A 25,772-nucleotide genomic window follows, 5' to 3' on the forward strand; every position below is an offset into this window, starting at 1 on the left:
AACAGACTGAGCCACCCAGGCGCCCCTACTTACTGCTTTTCTGTGGGTGGGTTTTGATTGGATAGAAACTGGAAGAAGCAGCGTCTCGTGCAGCAGAAGAAGAAAAGAAACGCCTTCAGACTCAAGTGGAACTACAGGCGAGGTTCAGCACAGAGCTGGAGCGAGAGAAGCTTGTGAGTGCTACAGCTGGGAACCTGGGAACACTGCTGCATTAGCTCACAATGGTTCTTTCTGGGTGAAGGGGGAGGGGTCAAGGCCTGGGAGACTGGAGTGAGGCCATCTTGTCAGCTGGGCTATGCTATATAGACATGCAGTGGGCTATTGGGGGAAGTTCTGTGTTTGCTCATTATGGTTTTATTGAGCACCTTCTATGTGCTAGGCATCATGCCAGGATATAAAGGTAAAAGACATAAATCTTGCTTTTAGGACCCCAGAATAGAAATTCATGAATAGGGTGATAACTACTGTGATTAGGGTGACTGTATCTCTTGGTTTGCCTGGGACAGTCCTTGCCATCCTGATATAATTATTAACAGCATCCTATTTTCCTTCTCAGAAAGGCCTGGCTTGGAAAATAAATAGCTAGGGGGAAAAGTAAGCATGGGTTTCATGACCTTTCTCTTCTGTAATGAGCAAAGTGGGGGTGGAGTGGGGTTCTGAAATCATGAGAATATAGGAATTCTGGTCTGCTGCTCTTGGCAGCTCTGATTCATCTTAGAGGTTCCCATCCCCCAAGACATCCAAGAGTCAGGTTGCCCTAGGTGGTTAGATAGTTAATTAGAACACAGGTCTTCTTACACAGAGTTGTAATTTGTGGAAGGGTACTGAGTCCAGTGCCCATTAAATAGCTGCTCATGATGTTTTTTTAAGTAACTTTTTGTTGCTTAGAGTTGAAACAGACATGTTTATTTTATGAGAGAAAGTGCACAAGTGGGGCAGATGTGATACGAAGGAGTTGCTGTGTGCACAGCCAGAACATCTGGGTTTTTTTCCTCTCTGCTCCTTCTTCTGAACATTAGTTTTCTCTTCTTTAAATTGGAGGCATTGTCATGTGATCTGTCATGACTCTTAGGATGATGTGAGCAAGTGTGAATATTTTATAAACCGCAGACACATACACTAATGTGTGTGCTATTACATTTGGATGTCCTTGTCTTTCAATTTTTAAGGCAGAGATTCAAAACTTTAATACAGAAGGGAGAAACCATTGAGTTGTTAGGGCACTAACGTAGCTGTGTGAGGCCCCCCAGGACTGGAGGTGCCCTAGGGCAGGAGTGGAGGGGCCTCAAGGCAGCCAGGGAAGCACCAAGGACTCTGCAGGTCTGTCTTTCCTTTCCCCTTTATTGTAACCCTTGGGCTCTTCTGACTGGACAGAGGTTCATTCCTTTTAGAGAAGATTGTGGGTAAAGAGGTTGTGGCTTTATAACAAAAAGGAATTTAAGGAGAAATTATACAAGGGAATGATTTTTTTCTTGACTCTTTTTTTTTTTTTTTTTTTTTTATAAACTTTTTTTTTTTTAATTTTTTTTTTTTCAACGTTTATTTATTTTTGGGACAGAGAGAGACAGAGCATGAATGGGGGAGGGGCAGAGAGAGAGGGAGACACAGAATCGGAAACAGGCTCCAGGCTCTGAGCCATCAGCCCAGAGCCCGACGCGGGGCTCGAACTCACGGACCGCGAGATCGTGACCTGGCTGAAGTCGGACGCTTAACCGACTGCGCCACCCAGGCGCCCTTTCTTGACTCTTGAATCTTAACGTGTAGAGTGGAAGGGATAGAAACTCAGAGAGGGCAGGAACACAGCATCTGGGGTGTACTTTGCGTCCTGGACTTGGGGTGTGTGTCCTGGACTTGGGTCTTAGTGTTGGTACTGGGTGTGGTGCCCTCCTTCCTCCATCTTCAGTTCCAGGAGCGAAGGACAGGGCCCTGCCCACCCTGCCGAGCTGCAAGGTAGGCTGTGGTGTTAGGAGTGGGAGAGTTTCCCTGAGGGTGAAGTTAACCTGAGTTTAAACATGACCCTTTTATATCATCAGATCAGACAGCAGATGGAAGAACAGGTTGCTCAGAAGTCCTCTGAACTGGAACAGTATTTGCAGCGAGTACAGGAGCTGGAAGACATGTACCTAAAGCTGCAGGAGGCTCTCGAGGATGAGAGACAGGCCCGGCAAGATGAAGAGACTGTGCGGAAGCTTCAGGCCAGGTGCCAGATCAGTTTGTATACTGTGCCTTTATGTACTTTTCTAGGAATTTCTAGGAATGACTAACATTCTGGTGAAGAGGGAGGAGTGTCTCTGCTATTTTGGAGAGACCTTGGAGGCGGGGCGGGTTGAGTTGTTTATTCTCCATCTATGGCACTGGAAGGCCCTTGCTTCTGGGGCTATCGACAGGCCTTCTATCTATTTTAGAGCAGTCTGGTGGATCTGTTTGGTGAGAATGTCCATGTCTAGAATGAGAATGTCCATGGACCCAGGAGCAGCTCTGGTGAGAACCTTCCTCAACACGTTCCAGACCAGAGAGGGCCACTGTGTGGAGGCCTGTTTCAGGCCAGAGTTACAGCTACTTTCGAGGGATAATGAGGAATTAAGCAGTTTCCATCTGGTCATTCAGGATTGGTGACATTCCTTAAATAATTATTACTTGAAACCTTAGTTTTAGAAGTTTCTTATTTTGGTAAGCTCTGTGCCCAATACAGAGCTTGAACTCATGACCCTGAGATCAAGAATCCCACACTCTACTGACTGAACCAGCCAGGCACCTCAGTTTTAGAAGTTCTTGAAAGCTAGATTCTTCTTTTCCTCAGAGCTTTAAAAGTCAGGTTTATTATTTATGATAGTCATGATCTCAGGTGAGAACTCTCAATTTGTGGTCTTCATGGCAGCAGGGAGGACAAAGTAGAATAAAAACCCCAAAGGGAAAATTTGAGCTATCTTCTTCCAGTTTCTAACTTGTTTCCCCATTTGCTTTCTTTAAGATGTCTTGTCAGGGGATGTCTCTTATGGTTCTTAATTTTAATGTGATGGGATGGAGGGTCCCCCCCACTCCCAACCCCCACAACATTAGCATGGTGTCTGAGAATTCATCTCAATTCTGAGTGGGTCTCGAACCCACAGACTGTGAGATCATGACCTGAGCTGAAGTTGGATGCTCAACCCACTGAGCCACCCAGACTCCTCAAGTCTTTTTTTTTGTTTATTTTGAGAGAGAGAGAGAAAGTGAGAAAGTGAGTGAGGGAGGGGTAGAGACAGAGGGAGAGAAAGCTCTGTACTGTCAGTGCAGAGTCCAATGCGGGGCTCGAACTCATGAACCGTGAGGTCACTACCTGAGCAGAAATCAAGAGTCGGATGCTTAACCAACTGAGCCATCCAGGCGCCCCTGTTCTAGAAGTTTATTAAAGTATTATTTTGAGTTTGTAGAATGAGTGATGTTTTGAGTGAGAGACAATTTTGGGTCATTGAAGCTAGTATAGTAGTTCTTAATCAGTGTCCTGGATTTGTTGAATCAAATTATCTTTGGATAGGAGCCAGGCATGGGTATTGTTATTTAAAAAGCTTGGGCTAATTATTTTGTATAATCTGATTTAAGTAAATTGCAAAATGGTTTCAACCTTTGGAATACAAATATAACCAATACATGCATCTCTGCTCCAGTAAGTTGAAATTAGAGAACTTGGTGTGCAAAGGCCATTTTGTGAATTTTACTAAATTTACTGAATTCTGAATTTGTTTCTCATCTTAGTTTTTGGAACTTGAGATGAATAAAATTTGGTCATTTTTACGTGAGGTGGATTTGCCTCTTTCCTGAAGTCACAGAAGCTGGACCTGATTCAGAGGGACATTTTGTCAGATTGTCAGAGGGGGCTTTTCTTCTTGCTCCCACTCCTCTGGGTAGGCCTTCCTGGGTTGAAAATCAAAGGAAAGCATCATGGAGTCGAGTAATACATTTATGTCTAGCACTGCTGAACTGAATCATAATCTTAGGTTGAGGGTGTTTGTAGAGGGCTTTTTAGTTAACTTTCCTGACCTTTCTTTAAGCAATAGCAAGTCATTCTCAGAATATTTGGTATCTCATTGTTCTTCTAGAAGATAGTCATTTCTCTGTCAGTGTTTGAAGTTTCCTCAGAGATACGTTTTGTAGTAAATTGTTTAAATACAAGAACTTTGACTTAAGCCATCTAGGGCACATGATTTTTTTTTTTTTAAGTTTATTATTTATTTTGAGAGACAGGCAGAGAGAGAGAGGAAGAGAGAGAATCCCAAGCAGGCTCTGTGCTGTCTGTGCAGAGCCCGATGTGGGGCTCTATCCCACAAACTGTGAGAACATGACCTGAGCTGAGATCAAGAGTTAGACGCTTAACTACACTGAGCCATCCAGGCACCCCGTATATATATATTTTAATTAAATTGTAGTTGTTGTTGTTATTTTGATGTGTAATATTGAAGGTTGTCTAGAGTCTTCTAAATGGGACCTCGGAAGAAAACCGTTTAATATTTGGACAACTCAATTATTGGAAAGTTCTTGGGGCTTAGCCATAATCTGCCCCATTATAACTTTTACCCACTACATTTTTAGATCTGTTAAGTTATGTCTGTATTCCCAGCAACTAATGCAGTGCCTGGCACATAGTGAGAGACCAAGGGATATTTTTTGAATGAATGAATGAATGAATGGATCCAAGTTCTACTAATAGAGGCTACTCTTCTATATGATACTACTTTTTCATATATTTGAAAGCAATTAGGGACCAAGCTGTGGAGTGAGATCTGAGTTTGATTCTTAGTTCTGGTACTTTCTAGCTGTAATTTTTGAAAAGTCACTTCACCACTTAGAGCCTTCAGTTCCTTATCTATAGAATTATGGGTAGTTGCCTACCTTGCAGGGTTGTTGTGAAGATTAGAGGAGGAACTGCATGCACAGTATTTAGTGTAATATCTGGTATTTGGTAGTTACTCAGTGTGTTAGTTTCTGTTCCTTTATTTACTTTGCAGATGAGGAAGATGTATAATGTATAGAATGTCAAAAGCATTCAAAAAGATCTATTGACAGGCTGGACTGATGGTTTTAGACCAAGGAGATAGTTGAAAAAAATTTTTTTTAATGTTTATTTTATTTTTGAGAGCGAGACAGAGCGTGAGCAGGGGAGGGGCAGAGAGAGAGGGAGACACAGAATCCAAAGCAGGCTCCAGGCTCTGAGCTGTCAGCACAGAGCCCAATGCAGGGCTCGAACTCATGAACTGGGAGATAATGACCTGAGCCGAAGTCGGATGCTTAACCAACTGAGCCACCCAGGTGCCCCAGGAGATAGCTTTAAAGTAACAACAGGAGTCTTGGATCCAGGAGACTTTGAGAAGATTCATGGTATTACTTTCCTGGGATACGATTGCCAAAAACCCCATACACTCTCAGGTAGTGTTAGTGAATACGAGGTATTCGGAGCAAATGAGGTATCAGTACTACTATAATAACACAAGCTGATATTTATCCAGCACCTAGATGTGGTCGGCACAGTTCTAGGTACCTTACATGCACTATCACAACTGATGCATCCACAAACCTTTGATGGTGGATGTAGTTTCTATCCCTTTTTTATAAATGAGGAAACGGAGGGACAGAGTAGTTAGTCTTTGTTCAGGGGTCTTATTTGGAAACCACAGAAACGAACTGGGGTTTCCTAGAGCAATAAAATAGTTAATTGAAAGCTTCTTGAATAGTTCACCAATTCCAAAGAAAGGCAGGTGGCCAGGCCTGAACACAGGCATGGACCAAGGGAAGCTGAGCAGCCCAAACCACAGCCCAAACCAGGCCAAGGGGAGAGTCCACCCAGGATGCCGCTGATGTCAGCGTTGGCACTGTGTGTTGGGAGTCACCATTGCTTCTGCTGTCATGCAGCCCGGGCTGTTGCCGCCACCGGCAAGATAAATTCTCCACTGTCTCTGCTTTGCATCAGTTGCTTCAGGGTCGGAGCTCCAGCAAGGGCCTCTGCTTAGCCAAGTCCAGCTCGGGCTTCCACTGTGCCCTGGCTGCCACAGGGCAGGAGGGCAGGGGTTGGGCCTGTGGCTTATGTAGTGGGAGGTGGGCCCTACTTCCCATCAAGATGCCTCCTGTGGCAGATTCCTTGGACACATGGAGGGGATTCCGACTGGGCAGCCTGAACACCTGCAAATGTCCATTCCCCCTTCATACTCTCACCCCTAGGATGAAGAAACAGGCCTTTCCAGTCTTGTTCACTGTTGTATCCCCAGTGTCTAGAAAAGCACACAAAGGTGCACAGTGTACACACACTGAGTGAGTGATAAAACACTGGCCAGACCACATTTGCAGTGTTGTGTTCAGTTGTGGGTATCACACTCCAGGAGACATCTAAGGAGGGAGTGGATGGTCCTGTGTAGAACTAGGGATAGTGGGTGGGAAAGCTCTTCCTAGTTGAGGTGGAACTTTCGAAGGATTGAGGGTGCCCGTTTGTGAACCCACTGTGAACTCGCCTGATTCCTGAAGCAGTGAGTGGCCCATCCCACAGAGTATTTGAGCACAGTAGGATAGCCACGTTGCAGGATGTTGTAGAGGGAATTCTTCAGTGGTGGGGGCTGGGGGTGGAGGAGTTGGGAGTGGTGATATAAGGGGTGTCTATTCTGTTACTTTATGGCTTCAGTCATTGGTTTTAGAAGAGCATACTGATGGTCAAGCCACTAGAGATGTGTCCTGTCCTGGGCTGGCATCTAAGTACATTGTCTATACTTTGGGTATAGGTTTGGGCTGTATGTTAGTTTTATTTAAATGCCTGTGTAGCTGGATATTCTTAGATAGGTAGCCTGTTATTCAAGATAACATTTTAGAGTCACACAAACCTTGGTTAAAATTCACCACTACCGGGGTGCCTGGGTGGCTCATTTGGTTAAGTGTCCGACTTCGGCTCAGGTCATGCTCTCGTGGTTCGTGGGTTTGAGCCCTGCATCGGGCTCTGTGCTGTCAGCTGGGAGCCTGGAGCTTGCTTCAGATTCTGTGTCTCCTCTCTCTCTGCCTCTCCCCTGCTCATGCTCTCTCTGTCTCTCAACAATAAATAAATGTTAAAAAAAAAAAAATTCACCACTATCTGTGCGACATACTTTTAAATACCCTGAATTTTTATTGCTTCATCTGGAGGGATGATAAATACCTTGCAGAATTGATGGGCGGTTAGCAATAATGAAGTCAGGTATCTGACATGTAGTAATTGTTCAGTAAGTGGTATCTGTTTTATTCTGCCTTTTGTTGGCTCCTTTCCCCCTCATTTTCATTATCATTAGTTTGTTACCTTTTTCCTTGGTAGTATGTTTGTACTAGATGAGAAATGTTTTTAATTTTATTTTTTTTTTCATTTATTTATTTTTGAAGAGACAGAGTGAGACAGAGCGCGAGCAGGGGAGGGGCAGAGAGAAGCAGACACAGAATCTGAAGCAGCCTCCGGGCTCTGAGCAAGTGGTCAGCACAGAGCCCGACGCGGGGCTCGAACCCACGTACTGTGAGATCATGACCTGAGCTGAAGTCAGACGCTCAACCGACTGAGCCACCCAGGCACCCCCAGATGAGAAATATTTTAATGTTGTAGCAATCAGGCAAATTTCAAAACTTGGCCCTACCACCTGCCAGTCAAATGATGTGGTACAGGTCATTAAACTTTTGTGTCTCACTTTCTTCATCGTTGAAGTGTGAATGTTGATAGCACTTAAGTTTACTGTGAGGATTGATTGGGAAAATACACTTAGCTCTTGGCCCAGTTGTGGCACATTAAACCTTTCATAAATGTCATTTTATTTTATTTTATTTTTTCAAAAAAGGGTGAAACAGAGAGGAGCAGGGCAGGACACATGGGGCACCTTGCCAGCGCTGTGAATAAGGGCCTCTGTGGCCCCTAGTTTCCAACTTGCAAAATGAGGGAGGTGGATTAGATGACATCAGGTCTTGTCTGCTGCTCTCGGTGGCTCCGTCATCCGCTGGGTCGGGCATGGAAGCCTGGGCAGGTTTGGTCCTGAGCTCCCCACCTTGCAGGTTGCTGGAGGAAGAGTCTTCCAAGAGGGCTGAACTGGAAAAGTGGCACCTGGAGCAGCAGCAGGCCATTCAGACAACTGAAGCGGAGAAACAGGAGCTGGAGAATCAGCGTGTCCTGAAAGAGCGGGCCCTTCAGGAAGCCATGGAACAGCTGGAGCAACTTGAGCTAGAGCGGAAACAAGCGCTTGAGCAGTATGAGGTAATCCAACTGATCCCTGCAAACGCCCATGTAAAATTTTAAAAACAAACATTTAAGCACCTGAAACTAACGTAACATTGTTTGTTAACTGGAATTAAAATCAAAACTTAAAAAAACATTTAGAAATAACAGTATTTGCTTAGCTGTAAGAAGTCGTTTTTACAGGTGGTGAGGTGTATCAGGTAAAGTCCAGTCAAGAGGCACACAGTAATTTGAACAGGGAAAGTTTAATATAAACAATTATTAACTATAACAGGGGATTACCTACGAAGCAGTAAAGAAGACTCTACGAATACAGGAATGGCACGTACATGAAGCAGCCCCTGCCTCTGAGACTGAGGCAGAGCACCCAGGAAGGGAACACATCTGCTCTTCGCCCCTTCTGCGCATTGCTGTGATCTAGACCTTGGAGAGGGCATGGCCTTGGCCCCACAGACAGCAGAAAAGCCGTGACTGGGAAGCTGTCCTCTGGGGACTGGGGGAAGCAGCCCACAGGGCAATGACACTAAAATCCACTGGCGTGAGCACTGTGGATGCCCCACATGTCACAGGAGCCGCTGAGAAGAGCACAGTGGGACCTGGGAGCAGAGCCCCTTCTTCCAGTGACCCTTCAGTGGCCTTTACTGACAAAACTGAAGTCGTGCCAGCTGGTGAGGAGAGTCACCCTGGTGTCATGTACAGGACAGAGGAGGCTGGATTTGGGGCCGAGGGTGGTGAGCCGTAATGCGTACGCAGGGATCTTACACATTCATGTGTAGCCGTGTCATTAGGTCCTTTGGGTGACCTTGGGCATGTTACCCAAGCTCTCTGCATCCTGGTTTCCACATCTGTAAAATGGGGGGATTAATAGTTCTTGCCTCTTCGAGTGGCTGGATTTCATGGGATAATCCACAAGAACAGAGTGAGTGCCCAAGCATTTTTATTTGGTCTTAAACTGCCTGTGCGTTTGCATAGTTTAACATCTACCTTTGTTTCAGGGAGTTAAGAAGAAGCTGGAGATGGCAACTAGTAAGACCAAGAGCTGGAAGGACAAAGTGGCCCAGCATGAAGGATTAATTCGATTGATAGAGCCAGGTAACACGCTCTTTGAAGTAGTAAGATATTTATCCAATTTATTCTTGTTTTATTTGTGTGTTTAAATTGTGCTAAAAATCCTCTTGAGCCCAAATATACAGAAATCACACTGTTTAGGGCCCATTTCTCTTGAATAACTTGCTCTGTACTAGATAAGAAGGCTCAGTTGATTCCCTTGCATACATCTTCTAGTTGTTTTGGCTGGTGTGACATTTATGGATATTCCTCAGAGAAGAAATCAAGTAGAAAGTTACTATTTTATCTGGAAAAATGGTAATGTTCATTGAAGAATGTGAAGACTATTTAATGTGTGTTTGTTCCTTAGGTTCAAAAAACCCTCACCTGATCACTAACTGGGGCCCCGCAGCTTTCACCCAGGCAGAACTGGAAGAGAGAGAGAAGAACTGGAAAGGAAAGAAGAACACAGAGTGACCAAGTGACCCGAGCGACGAGCCGGCAGGAGTCCCGTCCATTGTGCAGATTCCGGGTGTAGCTGGAAAGCTTGATGCTAAAGACAAAGGAACTGGCTTTGCTGCTTCTAACCATTCTTTCTTCAGTGCCTTCTATCAGGCCAATATACTAAGGAAGGCTTCTTATTTATCTTCCTGAAAATAAGGGCTTACCTGAAAAAAAAAAAAAGTCGACACTATCAAGCTTTTTATTTACTCTTTGAAAACTTTAGCTTCTGAAAATTCCCTTTAGCTCTCTCAGGTCCTTGTGGGATTGAGGCAGCATGCAAACCGCGCCGTGGCCGCCATCAGCTGCCGATGTTGAGGTGCATGGGGGTGTGGGGTCAGGATTACTGGATAATCAGAACCTGAGTGACTGGGGTCATTCCTTTCCTGTGGCAGCATGTTTCCTTCTTTGAGTGCATGGCCAGTCTGCTTGCCTTGGCATGCTGGTTGCCATGGATACTTTTGACCAGCTGCTCCCACAGAGCGGTCCCTGGCCACGTGTGGATCTTGCCTCCGCTAAGAGGGCGCAGTCCATGGATGCAGTTGTGCAGAAGTTTCTGCTGAATGCAGTGCTGCTGAGTTACTTCCTGGCTTCAGTGGCACTAAGCTCATGGAGGCAAACACCTTATTAAAGAGGCTTTGGCTAAGATAGATACTTAGGAATCAGCACAGAGATGAACTCAGTAAATCCCATTTGGAATGATAATTTGATACTAACTGAATTCTTCCTAATGTTTAAAAAGGTTTTAAGGGTCAACGTGCTGCCAGACCCCTTGCTTTTTCTTTTGTAGTTACTGTACAGAAAACTTCAGGAGTATATGGAAGTTTGTCATGATTAGGCCTTTTCCTTGATAAATATGGATATGATCATTTATAGGAATTATACATGAAAAAAGTTTTAAGAATGTATTTTTATGATGTCTTATGTTGAGAGGGAACAAATATTTATAATTTTCAAACATTCTTACCTAAATGTTGTACAATGTAATATGCTGAACTTTAATTTTTTTGCTAATTTTCTAAGATATATTAAAAATGTTTTGTATGTTTGTTTTTTTTTCTAGTAAAATGGACTGAGTAAGAAAATAAAAATACCAGAACAGCATGCATTTTAAACTGTCCGATTTAATAGAACAGTAGGGTACATTTGTGTATTTTCATATAACGAGATGGACTTGAGTTTAGGGATGCTTCCTGCAAACACAGTTTGGAGCTTGGACCCCCGAACCAGTGCTGTGATGACGTTAGCTATGGCTTTGTGTTTGGTGCTTGAGTCACTCATGTGGGAAACCATGGCAGATGTGTGCATTCACAGACGGGAATTTACGATGATGATTTCTCCCTCATTGTTGCTGTTACCTCTGAATCCTGTTAACTCTGCTTTCCCGAATTTTCTTTTTATGCCTTTTAGTTTTTGTTTCAGTTTTACCAGAGTAAACAGTGTGGTTTTTTGTTTTGGTCTCACATGGTTGCCAAGATTAAAATACCTAGGGTGGACTAAGGCGACCCATGCTCTTTCCCTTCTAGAGGGAGACAGCACACTGGCTGGTGTTTTTAAACATCTTTCTGTACTGTAGTGGTTCTCAACAGGGGACGATTTTGCCCACCAGGGGGCATTTGGCAATATCTGATCACATTTTTGGTTGTTACAACTGGGAGTGCTACTGGCATCTAGTGGGTAGAGGCCAGAGATGCTGCCGAACGTCCTACAATTCATGGGACAGTTCCCTGTAACCAAGAGTCATCTGGAGAGAGATGTCTGTAGTGTCAGGGTTGAGAAAACCTGCTCAGGAAAGGCAAATTCTGTTGTCCAGAACACAATAGTAGGGGTCAGGGTTTCCCCTTACGGAGTCTCAGGAGTTGACCCCTTTGGTAGAAATGGGAGGGAAAGAGGCCGCTTGCTCTGTGAACTGGCGGAGAGCGGAGGGCAGGAGCTTTGGCACAGCCTGTGTGGGGGCGCTGTGCTTCAGAAATTACAAATTTGCATTTTTAAACACAGATCTAAGGGGAATTGCTTTGAATGTGTTTTAAAGTCTTTGTGAGGCAGGTTGCTGAAGTGTGAAATAAGATTGTCACAACCTTGATTTTCTTTTCACAAGAGGGAGGGTCCATCAGAACCATTCAGCGGCTGCTAAGAAATGAGCATTCAGATCTACTGCCCAGCTGGTGTCACACCTTGTACTGGTGCCTGTTCCACTTGGCAGAGCCTCTTGTACCTTCAGAGGAGTGTCAGCAAAGCACAGCTGCCTCATGGAGCGAGGATCAGGTTAACATGAGGCCATGTGGACGTGAGGAAGAGGCACTGCCCAGCTTTCACCAGTTCATAGTAAGTGCTCAAAATTTATTGAAAAGGTCAGTCTTGGGAATAGTTTAAGGAATAGGTTTCTTTTTTCTTCCCTTGTATTTCCTTATTTGTATAGTCATTTTGAGACCCGTTAAAAGTCACGTCTCAACTTTGGGAAGCTGTTTGGTGAGATCTACTAAGCTAAAGACAATGTGTGCACAGCAGTTCCACCCCCAGGAGAAAAGAGGCACGTTGTCCACCAAGACCCTACGAGGAGGTTCGTTCACAGCAGCTTTGCTTAGGATGGCCCCAAACGAGAAACAACCCAAATGCTCATAAGCAGGGAGTAGATTGATGAACTGTGATATAGTCAAAGGATATTACATTTTAATTAGAACACATCACTGAGAGATGCAACATGAATGAATCTCACAGACATCATGTTGAACAAAGAAACCAGAGAACGGTCTGTGTAATTATATTAATTTCCAGAACTGGCAAAGGTAATGTGTGGATTTCCGAGCCAGAATTATAGTGATCTAGGTAGGGGTGGTTGTTGATTGCAAAATACCATCATAAGGGATGCTGGAAATGGGAAGCTGTTATATAAGTAAAATGTATCAACTTGTACAGATACTAACTGTAGTGCCTCTAGAATGCTAGAATTGGCTGGTCCCCAGAGGTCAGTGGGTCTAAACCCCTCACTTTGCAGAGAAGGACCTGGAAGGGGAGGAGTCAAATCCACACTGAATGCCTCTCTTCTAGGATGCAGTTCTTTACACCCCCTGCCTCCTCTTTACATTTGTACATCAAACATGTTTATCTCAATGTGCTTCTGTCATCCATCGCCCGGCCAAACTGCATGTCCGGGCTTCACCTTTCTATGGAGGGAGGGCCCTGACCACTCTTGTCCTATGGTCAGCTTCTGTTGGTGCGAGGTTGCTGAGTCTTTGGCCCTGTGCAGAGGCTAAGCTGTAGTGGACGCTGAGTTCCAACCAGGGCTAGCCTCAGATTCCTCTTCCATCCCCACCACTCAGATGCTGCACACTGTTTCTTAGGGTCATCTGCCCACAGGAATGCCGGCCTCCCTCCCGGTTTATGTCCACCTCCTCAAGAGCAGTCCACAGAGCCGGGCTGAGAGCCAGCAAGGTGTGAAGAGTAGGGAGAGGCAAGTTTGTCTAGCAGTCCCTGAGGCTAGCAGCTGACCCTTCCTTCCCATCTGAACCCCTCATTTCCTGTCCCATGTCACCCTGCCTCTTCCCCTCGGCCGACACTGCTTGGAACGGCCACCCACACTAGGTCTTTGAGAGCAGGCCTCCCTGGACTGCACTTCGTGTGTTTTTCCCCACTCTGATCTCAGGTGCTCTGCTCTCTTTTTTTTTTTTTTAATTTTTTTTTTCAACGTTTATTTATTTTTTGGGACAGAGAGAGACAGAGCACGAACGGGGGAGGGGCAGAGAGAGAGGGAGACACAGAATTGGAAACAGGCTCCAGGCTCTGAGCCATCAGCCCAGAGCCTGACGCGGGGCTCGAACTCACGGACCGCGAGATCGTGACCTGGCTGAAGTCGGACGCTTAACCGACTGCGCCACCCAGGCGCCCTGGTGCTCTGCTCTCTTGATGGGCCATCCTGGGCCAGCTCCCTGGGAAGATGCACTGTGAACCCACAGGCTAGTTTTGAGGGTGCTGGGACTGCTGTCACCTCCACACTCATCTGTAGCTTTGCTACCCTCAGAAGCCAGGCCCAGCCCTCTCCTCTGAAGCAGCACCACTGTCCAGTGCTGCCAAACTGGGCTCTCTGTTCCCATTTGTGTCTGAAATATTTGTTTGCCAGGAACACACAGGGAATCCAAAAAAGTGTGTAGAAGCAGAAGCTTTCATCCCTGAGTCCCAAGGCCCCGTACTCCCCACAGCAGTTAGCTGTAAGACGGCTAAAGGGGACAGGGTGGATGAGTCCTTTCTAGAGTGGCTGCCCTCGGTCTGAGATTACAAGCAGTCAGGGCTTGGCCTCCAAAAGTACTGGAAAGAGGCTGGATTTCAGAGTGACAACAGACCTGGGTTCTACTCATGGTTCTACCTTACTGTGTCACTTTTGAGTTAGATTCTGTATTCTCAGAGGGAGTCCCGCACAGGTAATATGTCCTTCTGAGGGTGTCATATCTGGAGGCACATGATATTCATCTGTCCTTAACTGGTGAGAGAATAAGGACCTGCTCAGATTTCTTCACATCACAGAGATGTACTGTTCTCCTGACCCCCACCCCCCGCTGCCCCTCCTGCCGTTATTTCATCCTAGTGCAGTTTCCAAAGTCATGTGATGAGGGGCTTTCCATCTTGGCTGGGCCAGGACACATAATGGGGATTTTGCTGGAGAACTGGCAAGTGCTGAGAAAATTCCGCAGGTGACTGAGGTAGGTGATCATGCAGAGCTACTGGAGAGTCTGGGGACATCTTGAGTGCTCTGCATTTTCCATGGTCAGGTGTCACTTCTGAAGTGTCCTGCAAAGGCAGGTGCTTGGCAGATGTTTGAATGGCTGAGGTCCTAGGCAAGGGCTCCTGTCCGTGAAGACCCCCCACTTCCCAGACGTACCAGCCCTCTGGAGGGCTGCAGCTAGGCTTGGAAGTGGATCTAAAGGGCCTGGGACTGCCACTCCCAGGACCCCCAGGACCCCCAGCCTCTGCTTTCCCCTCTGGGATCTTGTGGAAGCCAGAGCTGTTCTCCACACTCCTCCCAGGGCCTCACCCAGGAGCTACCCCTTACACTACTTCTGATGTTTTTGCTGATTCTGTCTCAATGCCTGTGGGGTGAGGCTTCTCACTGCATTCCTGCTCTTTCTCAGAGATGAGTCCAAAGCCCCTTCAGGGCAGGATGCCCCCCTCATGGCTGTATTGCCAGCACATGGCACCTAGTAGCTCCTTAGTAAAGGCTGGCTTTTTAATGACTACTTTTGGGAAGACATCCTTGTCCTCAAATATGTCCTGGATGTAGTCCCCTGGGCTCAGAGGAGACAACAGTGACTGACCTGCAAACAACTCTTTTCTACAGAATTTCTGCTCTCTTTAGAGCATTTACCCCAACCCTGTCCTGGGGCTGAGGATACGCTTAAGAGAGTTAATGCTAGCATATGTGAAGGATGGATCATCAATCCCAGGGCCTCAAGTCCTAGTGTCCATTTCTCCCAGTGAACCATGGGAGACTTCATGAAAATAAAGATACTAGAAAGTCAAAACTTCCAGAATTCTCTGATGGACAGGCCAGTTAGGACCCTCTCTCCCTCTTTGTGTGATTTTTTAAAAATAACGTTTGCAGGGGCGCCTGGGTGGCTCAGTCAGTTGGGCGACCGACTTTGGCTCAGGTCATGATCTCGCAGTCCGTGAGTTCGAGCCCCGCATCGGGCTCTGTGCTGACAGCTCAGAGCCTGGAGCCTGTTTCAGATTCTGTGTCTCCGTCTCTCTCTGACCCTCCCCCATTCATGCTCTCTCTGTCTCAAAAATAAACATTACAAAATTAAAAAAAAAATAAAAAAATAAAAAATAACGTTTGCAGTATTTCACAAAGTAATACACACCCAATGTGGAAAATGGAGACAAAGCAGGTATGCAGAGAGAATAAAATACCTCGCTACGATCCCACCCTCGAGAGACAATCGATCAGGGTTGTGGCGCAATCCTCCAAGCCTAGGTTTTGGCTTGAAGGAGGGACACACCCGCCCCATAAGAGACAACTCCCCACCCCACCATCCACCGCCTCCATGGCAGGTCGTGAATTGGCCCAGACCCAGGGGCAGTGAGCTGTTCACGCCTTTGTGGAAATGAGCCCCTGCCCAGGCACTCGCAACTGAGGCTGAGCCGGGACCTTGGCGCTGGCCTCGGCGACTCCGCTGGGGGCCACCAGGTGGCAGGCGTGTGCCACGGTCGCGCTCCCGGCCACCCCGCCCGCCAGGTGTCCCACTCGCGACTTGGTCGGTCTCAGCAGGGTGGCAGGGAGTGCCAGCGGTCACAGCCGAGTCCCTCCAAGGATTGAGGAAACCCATGGAAGCTAAGCATAGCGGACACAACCGTGGGCAATCTCATTGTGTCTTCCAAAGCCAGAAAGTGGGCTTTTTTCTACTTTACAGACGGGGAGAACGAGACTCAGACGTTAGGCAGTTGCCCAACGAGATGGCAGGCGCAGAGGGATGGGGGACAAAAACCAGGGGTCCTGACTCCAGAGCTTCTCCTAGCCATTGGGCATGTACCACCTGCCTGCAGGGCAGACTGCCTGGAAGCCCATTGAGGGGAGAAGGTGGGGGAGCCCCCTTCTTCCTCAGGCCCAGAGGTTTCCTTTTGGGGGTGTAAGGAATGCCCTACTGGTAGCTTGAGGCATTTTGGTCATGATTCACCCCTCCCCATGCCTCAGGCACACACACGGCCTGGGCCCTGTTCCTGTAAGAGCCTAGGAAGGGGCAGCCCTCTCCCCTCTGTGTCCTCTGTGGACAGGCTTGGCAGGGGGCCACGGCTGGGATGAGAGTGGGTTAGGAGGGAGGGGGAGCAGCCAACAAGCAGGGGCCTGTTTCCTGACTGGTCTGACCCTGGCTGTCCCTGGGGAGGCCCCAGCACACGGAGCAAGGTCATCCAGGGCGAAATTCCAGTCTGAGCCCTGAGCAGTAACTTCAGTTTTCCTGATAAGGCTCAAGAAGGGACACCGAGAGGCAGCCCCACACCCCCACTCTGTCAGCACCTCCACTCCTGTGAAGCCTCCGCTGCAGACAGTCGGCCTCGGAAAGAGACAAAGATAGACCGTTGGCCAGATAAGGAGAGAGACGGCCAGGGATAGACAGGGCAAGGAGCACAGAGGAAGAAGACAGGGAGGGACCAGGCAGGGCCATAGCTGAGGCAGTGGGTCTGGAGCTCCAGAGCCTGGAAATGCTTCTGGGGTTGTGCTTGCTAAGGTTGCGACTGGGTGCAGATGGAGAAAGATGCAATCATGGCTGAAACAGGAGGGGTTTTAGGTGTGGTGGAAACATGGACGGGATGGCTGGCAGCTCTGTACCTGTGGTCCTGGTTTCAACGTGCACAAACCTGGGACTGGTGGGCGAGGGTGATGGAGGAGTCCACGTGCGGCATAGTCTCTGAGCCTCCAGGAGGCCAGGCCAGAGAGGTTAAGATGGGGGCCCTACACCAGTGGAGGGACAGATGCAGCTGGACCCAGATTGCTTACCAGAGGCTCCTGACTTGGGACTTCATCCCTGCACACTCTGTGCAGAATATTTGCACCTAACACTGGCTGTTTGGCTTGGCAAGTGAGCAAGGTGTAAAGTCACAGCTGGGCTGTGGGCATCCAGTCACCATATGCAGCTGAGTCAGTCTCAACCACTTCCCCCACTTCTGGGGGCAAGAGCTCGTGCCTCCATGCACAGCCCTATCTGCACAGGTACATACAGACGCCATGTGCAGCTGAGTCATAGCTGCCTCTCAGAGCACGTGCCTGCATGCACACGCACGCAGGTGCCCACAGATGCCATTTACACCTGATCCTGAGTCACTGACACTGTTGAACCCTGAGAAAGGGTACTGAAAGTATGTTCTGCCATTCCCATTTCAACACGATACCCACATATACTCACACACATGTACATGCCCACCATACATCCATTGTGCCTGTCACACCATATTAGGGGATCAGTAACCACAGGTGGAATGAATAAATGAGTGAACGAATGAATGAATAAGCAAACAAGTAAAAATGCGAGTGACACCCACACTGTTTGGCTACTTGGTAAAATTGGTTGGGGCAGTGCTGTAGGGTGGGTCCCTAGTCTATGTCTGTAGGGAGTTGTCTTGCTCCAAATATAGCCTCCGTGGGCGGCAGGGAGCCAGGGCTGCCTCCCAAACTGTGACTTCACTGGGCCTAAAGCCCAGCCTCTGAGGAGTTGGAGAAAATTAACAGAGAAGAGGCCCCAGCTTTCTGCAGCCAGGGCTGAGCTCTGACACTGGAGTTGGTGGGTGACAGCGTACTCTGGAAATATCACTTGCTCAGGGGCTTGAGCTATAGGATAGAGTACTCTGTAGATGGTCCCAGAAAGAACTGCTCCTGGGCTAGGCCCCTAGGAACTGCCTGTCCTGAACTTCGGGGGCTAAACATGCAGGAGGCAAGGCCCCAGCTGAGTGAGAGCTGGGGCAAGCACAGTGCCTGAGCTCACCTGGGGGTTGCCAAGCCAAGGCCTATTAGATGGTTCCCCATCTGGGCAGGCTGCGCCCACGGCTGCTCCTCAAAGCTTCCTTTCCCTAGCCACTCTGCTTCTGCCCTGTTTCATCATCTGCAATATTGTAATCTTACCACAACTGATCTTCCTTCCTTTAGATTCCCCCCTCTAATCCATCTTGTTCACAGCTGCCAGTGTTATATTCCTAAAATGCAGATTTGATCACGCTCAAAATTCTTCCATAGTTCCCCACTATTTATCAACAGAGTCAGATTGCCTTAGCCTGGTGTTCGAGACCCTTCACGGTCTGGTCCCATGCTACCATGTGTGTTCTGAGGGGCTGATGTGTGGAGGGACAGTTGTTGGTTCTATCTATTGGGTGGATGGGTAGACTCTGGGCAGGTAGGCACTCTTGGGCATGAAGGGCCCAGTGGGCTGTTTGACTTGCAGACAGATGATTAGATGTCTAGATGGTTGGGAGGCTAGCTGTAGGGTGGAGATGTGGAAGGTAGGTGGAAGGGCAGTGCTTGAGCCAAGGCTATTTTGGTTGCAAGGAAGAGAAACCCGTATCATCAGAAAAGAGGTGGGAGACAGTTAAGGATAAAACAGGCAACCTTGTAGACCTCACCGACATTCAGGCCCCATGCATATTGGAACTGGCAGGTCAGGAAGGGTGGCTCTTCTCTCCATCTTTGGTGGACCTCTCAGTCTGTCCTCCCTTTAGGCTTGGGCTTCCTCCTCCGGGCCCAGTGGCCATTCTCTCAGCTACTCTGGCTCCTTCCTCCCACAAGTTTTTACCAAGTACTCATTCGAGTGTGTGTCTGTGCCTCCACCATGCTTCTATGTGCTGACAGGCAGGCTGCAAACAGGAAGTTACTGCCTTCAGGAAGCCAAGGAGGCAGCTGTGTGCCAGGGGGTGATGCTGCTGACACAGCAGAGCAGGAGAGGGGTGCAGGGTGCAAGGCCAGCGCTGGGTGCTGTCAGGCACGGGGTGTGCAAGGAGCATCTCTGGGGGAGAATGGAGGCAAGTGAGGGGTGAGTTCTGCCAAGTCCAGGGGAGGAGTGTCCTAGGAAGAGCGCAGGACAACTGTGGTGGGTGGCTGATGCAGGTGAGCAAGCGGCCCATGGCAGGAGATGAGATAGAGGGGCAGCAGAGGGAGGGATCACCCCGGGTTTTGTAAGCCGTTGTAAGGACGTGGAGACTTCCAGTCCAAGGAAGAGGAAGCAGCACTGGAGGATGCTGGCCAGACGATGCCATGAGCTTACATTTATAGGGGCGCCCCCTGGGCGCTGTAAAGCAGGCAGACCCCTTAGGAGGCTCCTGCACAAACCAAGGTGGGAGACAGGCCAGGCCGGCAGTAGCGAAGGTGACAAGAGGTCCGGTTTAGGGTGTACTTTGAAGGCAGGGTCAGCTGTGGCTGAGTAGGGAACATTCCGTCAAAGACAACTCAGCCCGTGGCCAGGGCAAGCGTAAGGACGAGGTTTCTCTTTCTGAGGAACAGAAGCAAAGTTTCTCTCTGGGCCGGCAGGGAGTGCAGGGAGAGGAGGTGCACCTGCCCCACACTCGGGAGCTCGTGGAGGCGTCAGCAGGCACAGCTGGGGCTCGGCAAGAGTTTTAGGCCGGACTTGCGAGGACCATACGGGACCGTGCCCCAGCCGTCCAGGGAGGGGGCAGGGAAGAGACCGGGTCCGGGGCGGCCCGCCAGTGCTGTCGGCTCCAGACAACAGGCAGCACGGGCGCCCTGGGCGGAGTGGCCGACAGCCTGGAGGGAAAGCACGAGACACGGGGTGAGAAAATGAAGCCAGAGGGGGACTGACAGGAGCTGCTGAGAGCTCGGGAAAGGCGAGGCGGGCGACCCCTCTTTCCCGCTCACGACCGGTGTTCCCGCGCCCGCCTCGGGTGAGGTGCCCGCTCAGACGCGCCGCGCACGGGGAGGACCACTGCGGCGACGTGGCCATCAGGCTCCGCCCTGCAGCCCAGGCGCGGGCGTGTGTCTCGCGGAGCGGGGCTTAGCGCGGGGCCGCGGGGCGGCAGCGGCTCTGGCTCCGGCGCCTTCCAGGCGGAGGCGGACGGCAGGCTTCACGGAAAACCTGTGAGTGGAAAACGTAGTGCAAGAGTAGCTTGCCGTCATTCAGAATGGAAGCTGACGCTGGACGCTACCTGACTTCTCAGGAATACTTCACATTCGTGCTCTCCGACGAGGACAGAGTGCGTGACTGTCTAAGACCGTCATCTCCAATACAGACAACCGCTTTGGGGCAGAGTTTCACGCCGCGCTACCCAAGCCTCCCGTCGTACGCGTGCGTGCGTGTGCGTGCGCGCGCGCGCGTAAGCGGCGCGTCCTTGCCCCTCCGGCCAGCGGCGTGGAGCGTGGAGCGTGGGGCAAGGAGGACAGCGGCGCGCCCGATACCGCGCTCGCGTGGCGTTCTAGCTCAGCCTTGGGGCGCAGTGGGCCTCACAAGCCCGGCGCTGGCTCCAAGCCACCTTTCTGGTGGTCATCCCTGCTTTCGCGGCTATTATGAGCCCGCTCGGTGACAGGGCCCTCCTCGGCTGCATTTAAACACGCTCGCATCTCCTTCGCCCTAAAAGCGAACAAGCAAGAGCCTGTCTTTGACTCCACAGCCCTCCATCCGCTGCCGCAGCTCCCGCCCGTGCACGGGGCAATTCCTCCCCTTGCCTCTCTGCTGCTCACCTCTCATGGCCTCCCTGCCCACTGCAGCCTGCCTTCTGGGCACCTCACTCCCCTAGAACGCGCGCCCTTAAGTCGCCTGTGACCCAGGGACACTTCAGTCTTCCTCTTCGTAGTCGTCCAGCAGCTTCCAGCAGCGGACTCTTGAACCGCCCTTCTGCCGTCCTTGCAGGCACAGCATTCTTGGGTTCTTCCTACATCACAGGCTGCTCCTTGCCGCTCCCTCCAGGTCCACCCGTCACCAGCCAGCCAGCATTCCTGTCCTTGGGCGCGGGCTGGCTCTCTCCTCTTCTCTGAACTCTCACTGGTGGCATCGTGTCTCTGCTTGGGTTACCATCTATTTTTCTGCCTCCCTAGGGTTCATCTCCAGCTCATTCCTCTCTGTATACAGATGCTCACTAGGACATCTGAAAGTCACCTCAGCCTCCATGGTGCAAGGCCAAACTTGGGGTCAATTCTCTTCTCCCACAGCCCTGCTCAGCCCCGGGTAATCACTGCCCCCCCCCCCCCCCCCCCGTCCCCCAAGAGGCACCACCAGGCATCCTGTTGTGCAACTTAGGAACCCAGGGGGCCTCAGACACCTCTCCATGCAGCCTCCATGGCCAGACCACCACCTGTTTCATTCTCCGACCTAGATAACTTAGGACTCTGTACAGTTCTTTACATCTTTGCTGTCCCTTCCTAATCCAAACCACTGTCACTGTTTCCTGGACCACAACAGCCACTTAAGTGGTCTTTCCACATCCCCTCTCACTTGCCTCCCTCCAAGCCATGTTGTAGCCACTCTGCACAATGGGTTCTGCCGTGAGCCTCAGACATGAGGATACTACTCTCCTAGAGAGAGTAGGGCCTCCTTAGGGTCATAGCAGGGCTGCAGTTTCCAGGGCAGGAAGGCTAACCCGCATGCAGGCTGGAGGTTAGACACAGAGCTCAGCCAGGCCTCCTAGGGAATGGAGAAGAGGCTCTGAAATTTGCAGTATCAGGTTTCAGAAAACATGGGGTCAGGGTCAGCAGAGCAGCTGGTAGTGGGGAAGGCCAGGCCCAGCTAATTTCCTGTCAGAATGGCCCAGAGGCCCCAGCCCCTCTCTGGGCTGGCCACAGGGGAGGAGATGCCGGGAATGGCTCACATTCCTCTGGCTGGGGCTGCACTGAACCTCGAACCTCGGGGGACCTGTGGGGAGTGAGGAGGTGGATCTCTGAGGCCAGAGTCGGGGACTCTCTGCAGGGACCAGGCATCTGGTGTGCAACCCTTAGGCTGGAATGGGGCCAGAGACTGTGGAGCAGACACAAAAAAGAGCATCACAGCTGCTGAAGCTTTAAGAGAAACGAGCCCAACCTCACTTTCAGATGAGGAAATAGGCTCAGACAGGACCAGCTCTCATCAGGATCACATGAGCATCCCTGTTCTAAGCCCTGAACTCTGTTTCTTCTGGCCAGGCCTGCATTTCCTGGAAGGCCCTGCTTTGCTGAGCTGTGTGACAGTGGGGGGCAAGCTGGGCCAGGCCTGTGCTCCTCTTGGCAGGAACCCTTGCTTTCGGATAGAGATATATGCTTCTCAGGCGGTCTGTGGGGTGGACAGCTTGTGCTGAGAGGGTGTAAGGGTGCTGAGTCGGTTGTGGGCCCCTCTGTCCTCTCCTTGGAGGCCTTAGCTCATTCCACCAGCAGAGGAAACTTTATGTCCTGGTCCAGTCCCCAGGAGGGTGAGGTCATAGAAGTGTGCTCTTGGCCTTGAATGACCTTCTAAGTGGCCCGGCCTGGCTGGGTGGGAGGTAAGGTTTCAGGTCCCCTGTACTGTCCATTCTCTGGCCCCAAGATTGGCCTGGTTGAAGTAAGATGGCTGGGGAGGGTGAGACCAGGACTCAGTCGCTCAAGCCTGGGTCTGAACCCACCTCCATCAGACACTATCGTCTGACCGGGGAAGGTCATCTGACCTCTCCAAACCATGGAGCCTTCTTCGCCCAGCTACCTCCTTCCTGGCCTGAGACTTAGCATAAATGTCATTTATTCAGGTGTCAACCTGAAAATAGTCACGACAAGAGGCAAACGAGTGTGTATTTGGGATCAGAGAATTGCAGTTTGGGGAGCACAGATTCTGGCAGTAACCAGCGAAGCATCTTGCCTTTAGGTGAAAGCAAGGGGTTTTATGGGAAGGAGGAAGGCTGGTAATTCCATGACTTGGTACAAACAGGCTGCACTGCTGTGTGCACTGACTATTCTGTTAACACACAGAACTATTCCTGGTACGCTTTAGTTAACTGCTCTGTCTTCAGAAAGTCCACAACCAACAGTTTTTGGCCAGGATGCCTGCTGTCCTGTTGACTCTGTGGACAATCGCTTAACACAACTGCTGTTTTGCCCAGTTCAAACAAGGGCAGGTAAGGCCGTTTCTCCGTAGTGGCCTCCCTGACTCTATTTTGAAATGACTGCAGTCACATCAGTTTTTCATGCTGGAAAGTCTTCTCTGGATGCCCACCCAGGGCTGGACTAGGATCTCTTCCCATTTTTCTGCAGGACCCTAGCTGTCCCACCAGGTCACAGCTCTGATTATGCTAGATATCATACCTTGCAGGTACGGATAATGGCTTATTTTACTTGGGGTCCAAAGTAGCCAGAACGGGCACCAGCACATAGCAACTACTAATAAAAGCATGTTGACTGAATGAATCATGGGCAGACAAATGCACAGGAAGATGGACGGTCTGATTTGGGGTGACTGGCTCATTCATAGTAGGCTCCATCCTACAGTAGGAGGTTTGAGGGGAACATGTGCATGGTCAGGCTTGCCGTAGCACCTCACATACTGAAGCCCCAGCAGAGAAATAACTCCCAGCTGCCTCCCACTGGTGACGTCTCAAGTGATAGGGTCACAGCAGGGACCCCCAGCCCCACCTGCTAAACTCAGCTGCCCCTAGGAAATGTGGATGTTGAGAGAGGGTGCCAAACACTGGTGGACTCTAGGTGACAGGTGGGCTTGTGTCAGTGTGCACATAAAGTGCCTGTGACACTAGGGTGGGTACATGTGCAAGTGTACATGGTGAACATGCATGCCTTGTCTATTGTCTGTGTGTCAGGATGTGTTTGCATGTATGTGTGTGAGTGCCCCCAGCCCCCCAGGGTCTTGCAGTAACCCCCTGCAAGTACAGCCCCCGAAGCCCACATCTCCCATGGCACTTCAGCCCTCTGCCTCCCTCTTGCCTCTCCTTGGGCCATCCCGCATCCAGTGTCCCTGTCCTGGGCTCCTGTGCCCTGCACACACTTCTGTCGCTGCACACATCACTGTGGGGCATTTGTGTCATGCCATATTAATTTCCTGTTGCTGTTCTAACACATTACTATAGATTTAGTGGCTTAAAACAACAGATTTATTGCTCTCTGGGCTCGGATCTAGTTTGCGGCAACATGGTTAAATGCACCAAGAAGGTTGGAATCATTGGTAAATATGGGACCTGTTATGGTGCCTCCCTCAGGAAAATGGTGAAGAAAATATGAAATAAGTCAGCATACCAAGGATACTTGCTCCTTCTGTGGCAAAACCAAGACGAAGAGGTGAGCTGTGGGGATCTGGCCTTGTGGTTCCTGCATGAAAATGGTAGCCAGTGGTGCCCGGCCCTACAACACCACTTCTCCTGTTACAGTAAAGTCAGCCATCAGAAGACTGAAGGAGTTGGCAGGCCAGTAGAAGCTCTACCATTTGAAACATAGCTAGCCTATAGTAAATGGGTTAATTTCTGTAACAAAACAAACAGATATATTATCTTACAGTTCTGAAGGTCTGAAGTCCAAATGGGTCTCAAGGTGTCAGCAGGCCTGCATTCCTTCTGGAGGCTTCAGGGGAGAATGTTTCCTTGCCTCCTCCAGCTTCCAAAGGCTGCCCACATTCTTTGGCCCATGGCCCCTTCCATCTTCAAAGCCTGCAATGATTGGCCGTGTTTCTCATGTTGCATCTCTCTGCCACTCACTTCTGCCTCCTCCTTCAACTTATAAGCACCCGTGTGATGACACTGGACCCATCCAAGATGACCTTGAGGTCAGCTGATGAGCAGCCTTAATTTCATCTGCAACCTTAATTGTCCTTTGCCATGTCACGTAGCATGTTCACAAATCCTGGGGATTTGGATGCACACGTCTTCGGGCATGGGGGGCTTTATTCGGCACACCACAGATGGTCTGTCTCTTTTGGTTGCGAGCTCTTTGGGCCTGTGCTGTATCTTACTCATCCAGAGACTTCTTGAGACTGAAAGAGTGCCCATGCCCAGGCTGTACTAGGTGTTTATTACATATTTGAGTAAATCTGATTCAATCAATGCTATGTTGAGAATCCATTTGTCCTGGGTACTTTTATCCAGGTACGCAGCTTTCATCCCCATTTTATAGGTGAGGAAAATAAGGCTCAGAGAAGTTAGGCCAAAAAAGCTACTATGTGACAGAGCCAGAAGCTTCAGTATATACTGCCCTCAGGTAGAAAACGCTGACACCTTTGTTCCTTTGGGTCTAGAGATCCAAAAGAGAAGTACCTGGACCTTGGGTGGTGGCCATGAAAATGCACCTCTCAGATTTCAGACTAGCCCCCGCGACTGTGCTCCGATAGCCATCACAGTTTTTACGCTGAGGCCCACAGGCTGCTGTCAGCCAGTGACTAAGGTGGGTTTCTTCTAGGGAGATACAAGATTTCCCTGGTGGGCAGTTTTGGCACACAGGGCTCCCCACTGGCCTTGCTATTTTTAGATCTGAACTGCAGCCCAAGACTCTTCCACCCCACCTTCCATCCTCTTGTCTCTTGTTCACAGGGGTCAAACCTACATCACTGATGTCCCTCTCACCACCCCCACCCCACCCCGCTCCCTGACCAGTGTCCTGCTCACC

At 49.6% G+C, this 25,772-nt stretch overlaps 1 protein-coding gene and 1 pseudogene across 3 annotated transcripts in view; both read left to right on the forward strand.

Annotated features, from left to right (window-relative positions):
- SWAP70 (switching B cell complex subunit SWAP70) overlaps window positions 1-11,214 on the forward strand; it is a 78,949-nt gene extending 67,735 nt beyond the window's left edge. The window contains exons 8-12 of one of the 3 annotated variants that reach the window (XM_003992986.6): window positions 66-173; window positions 2,034-2,200; window positions 8,023-8,221; window positions 9,199-9,295; window positions 9,621-11,214. In XM_003992986.6, the coding sequence (XP_003993035.2) occupies window positions 66-173; window positions 2,034-2,200; window positions 8,023-8,221; window positions 9,199-9,295; window positions 9,621-9,727 (678 nt within the window). In that variant the 3' untranslated portion in view covers window positions 9,728-11,214. The other 2 variants (XM_045038944.1, XM_023239556.2) reach the window with 2 other exon arrangements.
- Window positions 11,215-21,408: 10,194 nt separating this feature from the next.
- Window positions 21,409-25,740, forward strand: LOC102899545 (annotated as a pseudogene).
- Window positions 25,741-25,772: the final 32 nt, after the last annotated feature.

The sequence above is a fragment of the Felis catus genome, chromosome D1 (genome assembly GCF_018350175.1).
Source record: "Felis catus isolate Fca126 chromosome D1, F.catus_Fca126_mat1.0, whole genome shotgun sequence".
Classification (NCBI taxonomy): Eukaryota; Metazoa; Chordata; class Mammalia; order Carnivora; family Felidae; genus Felis; species Felis catus.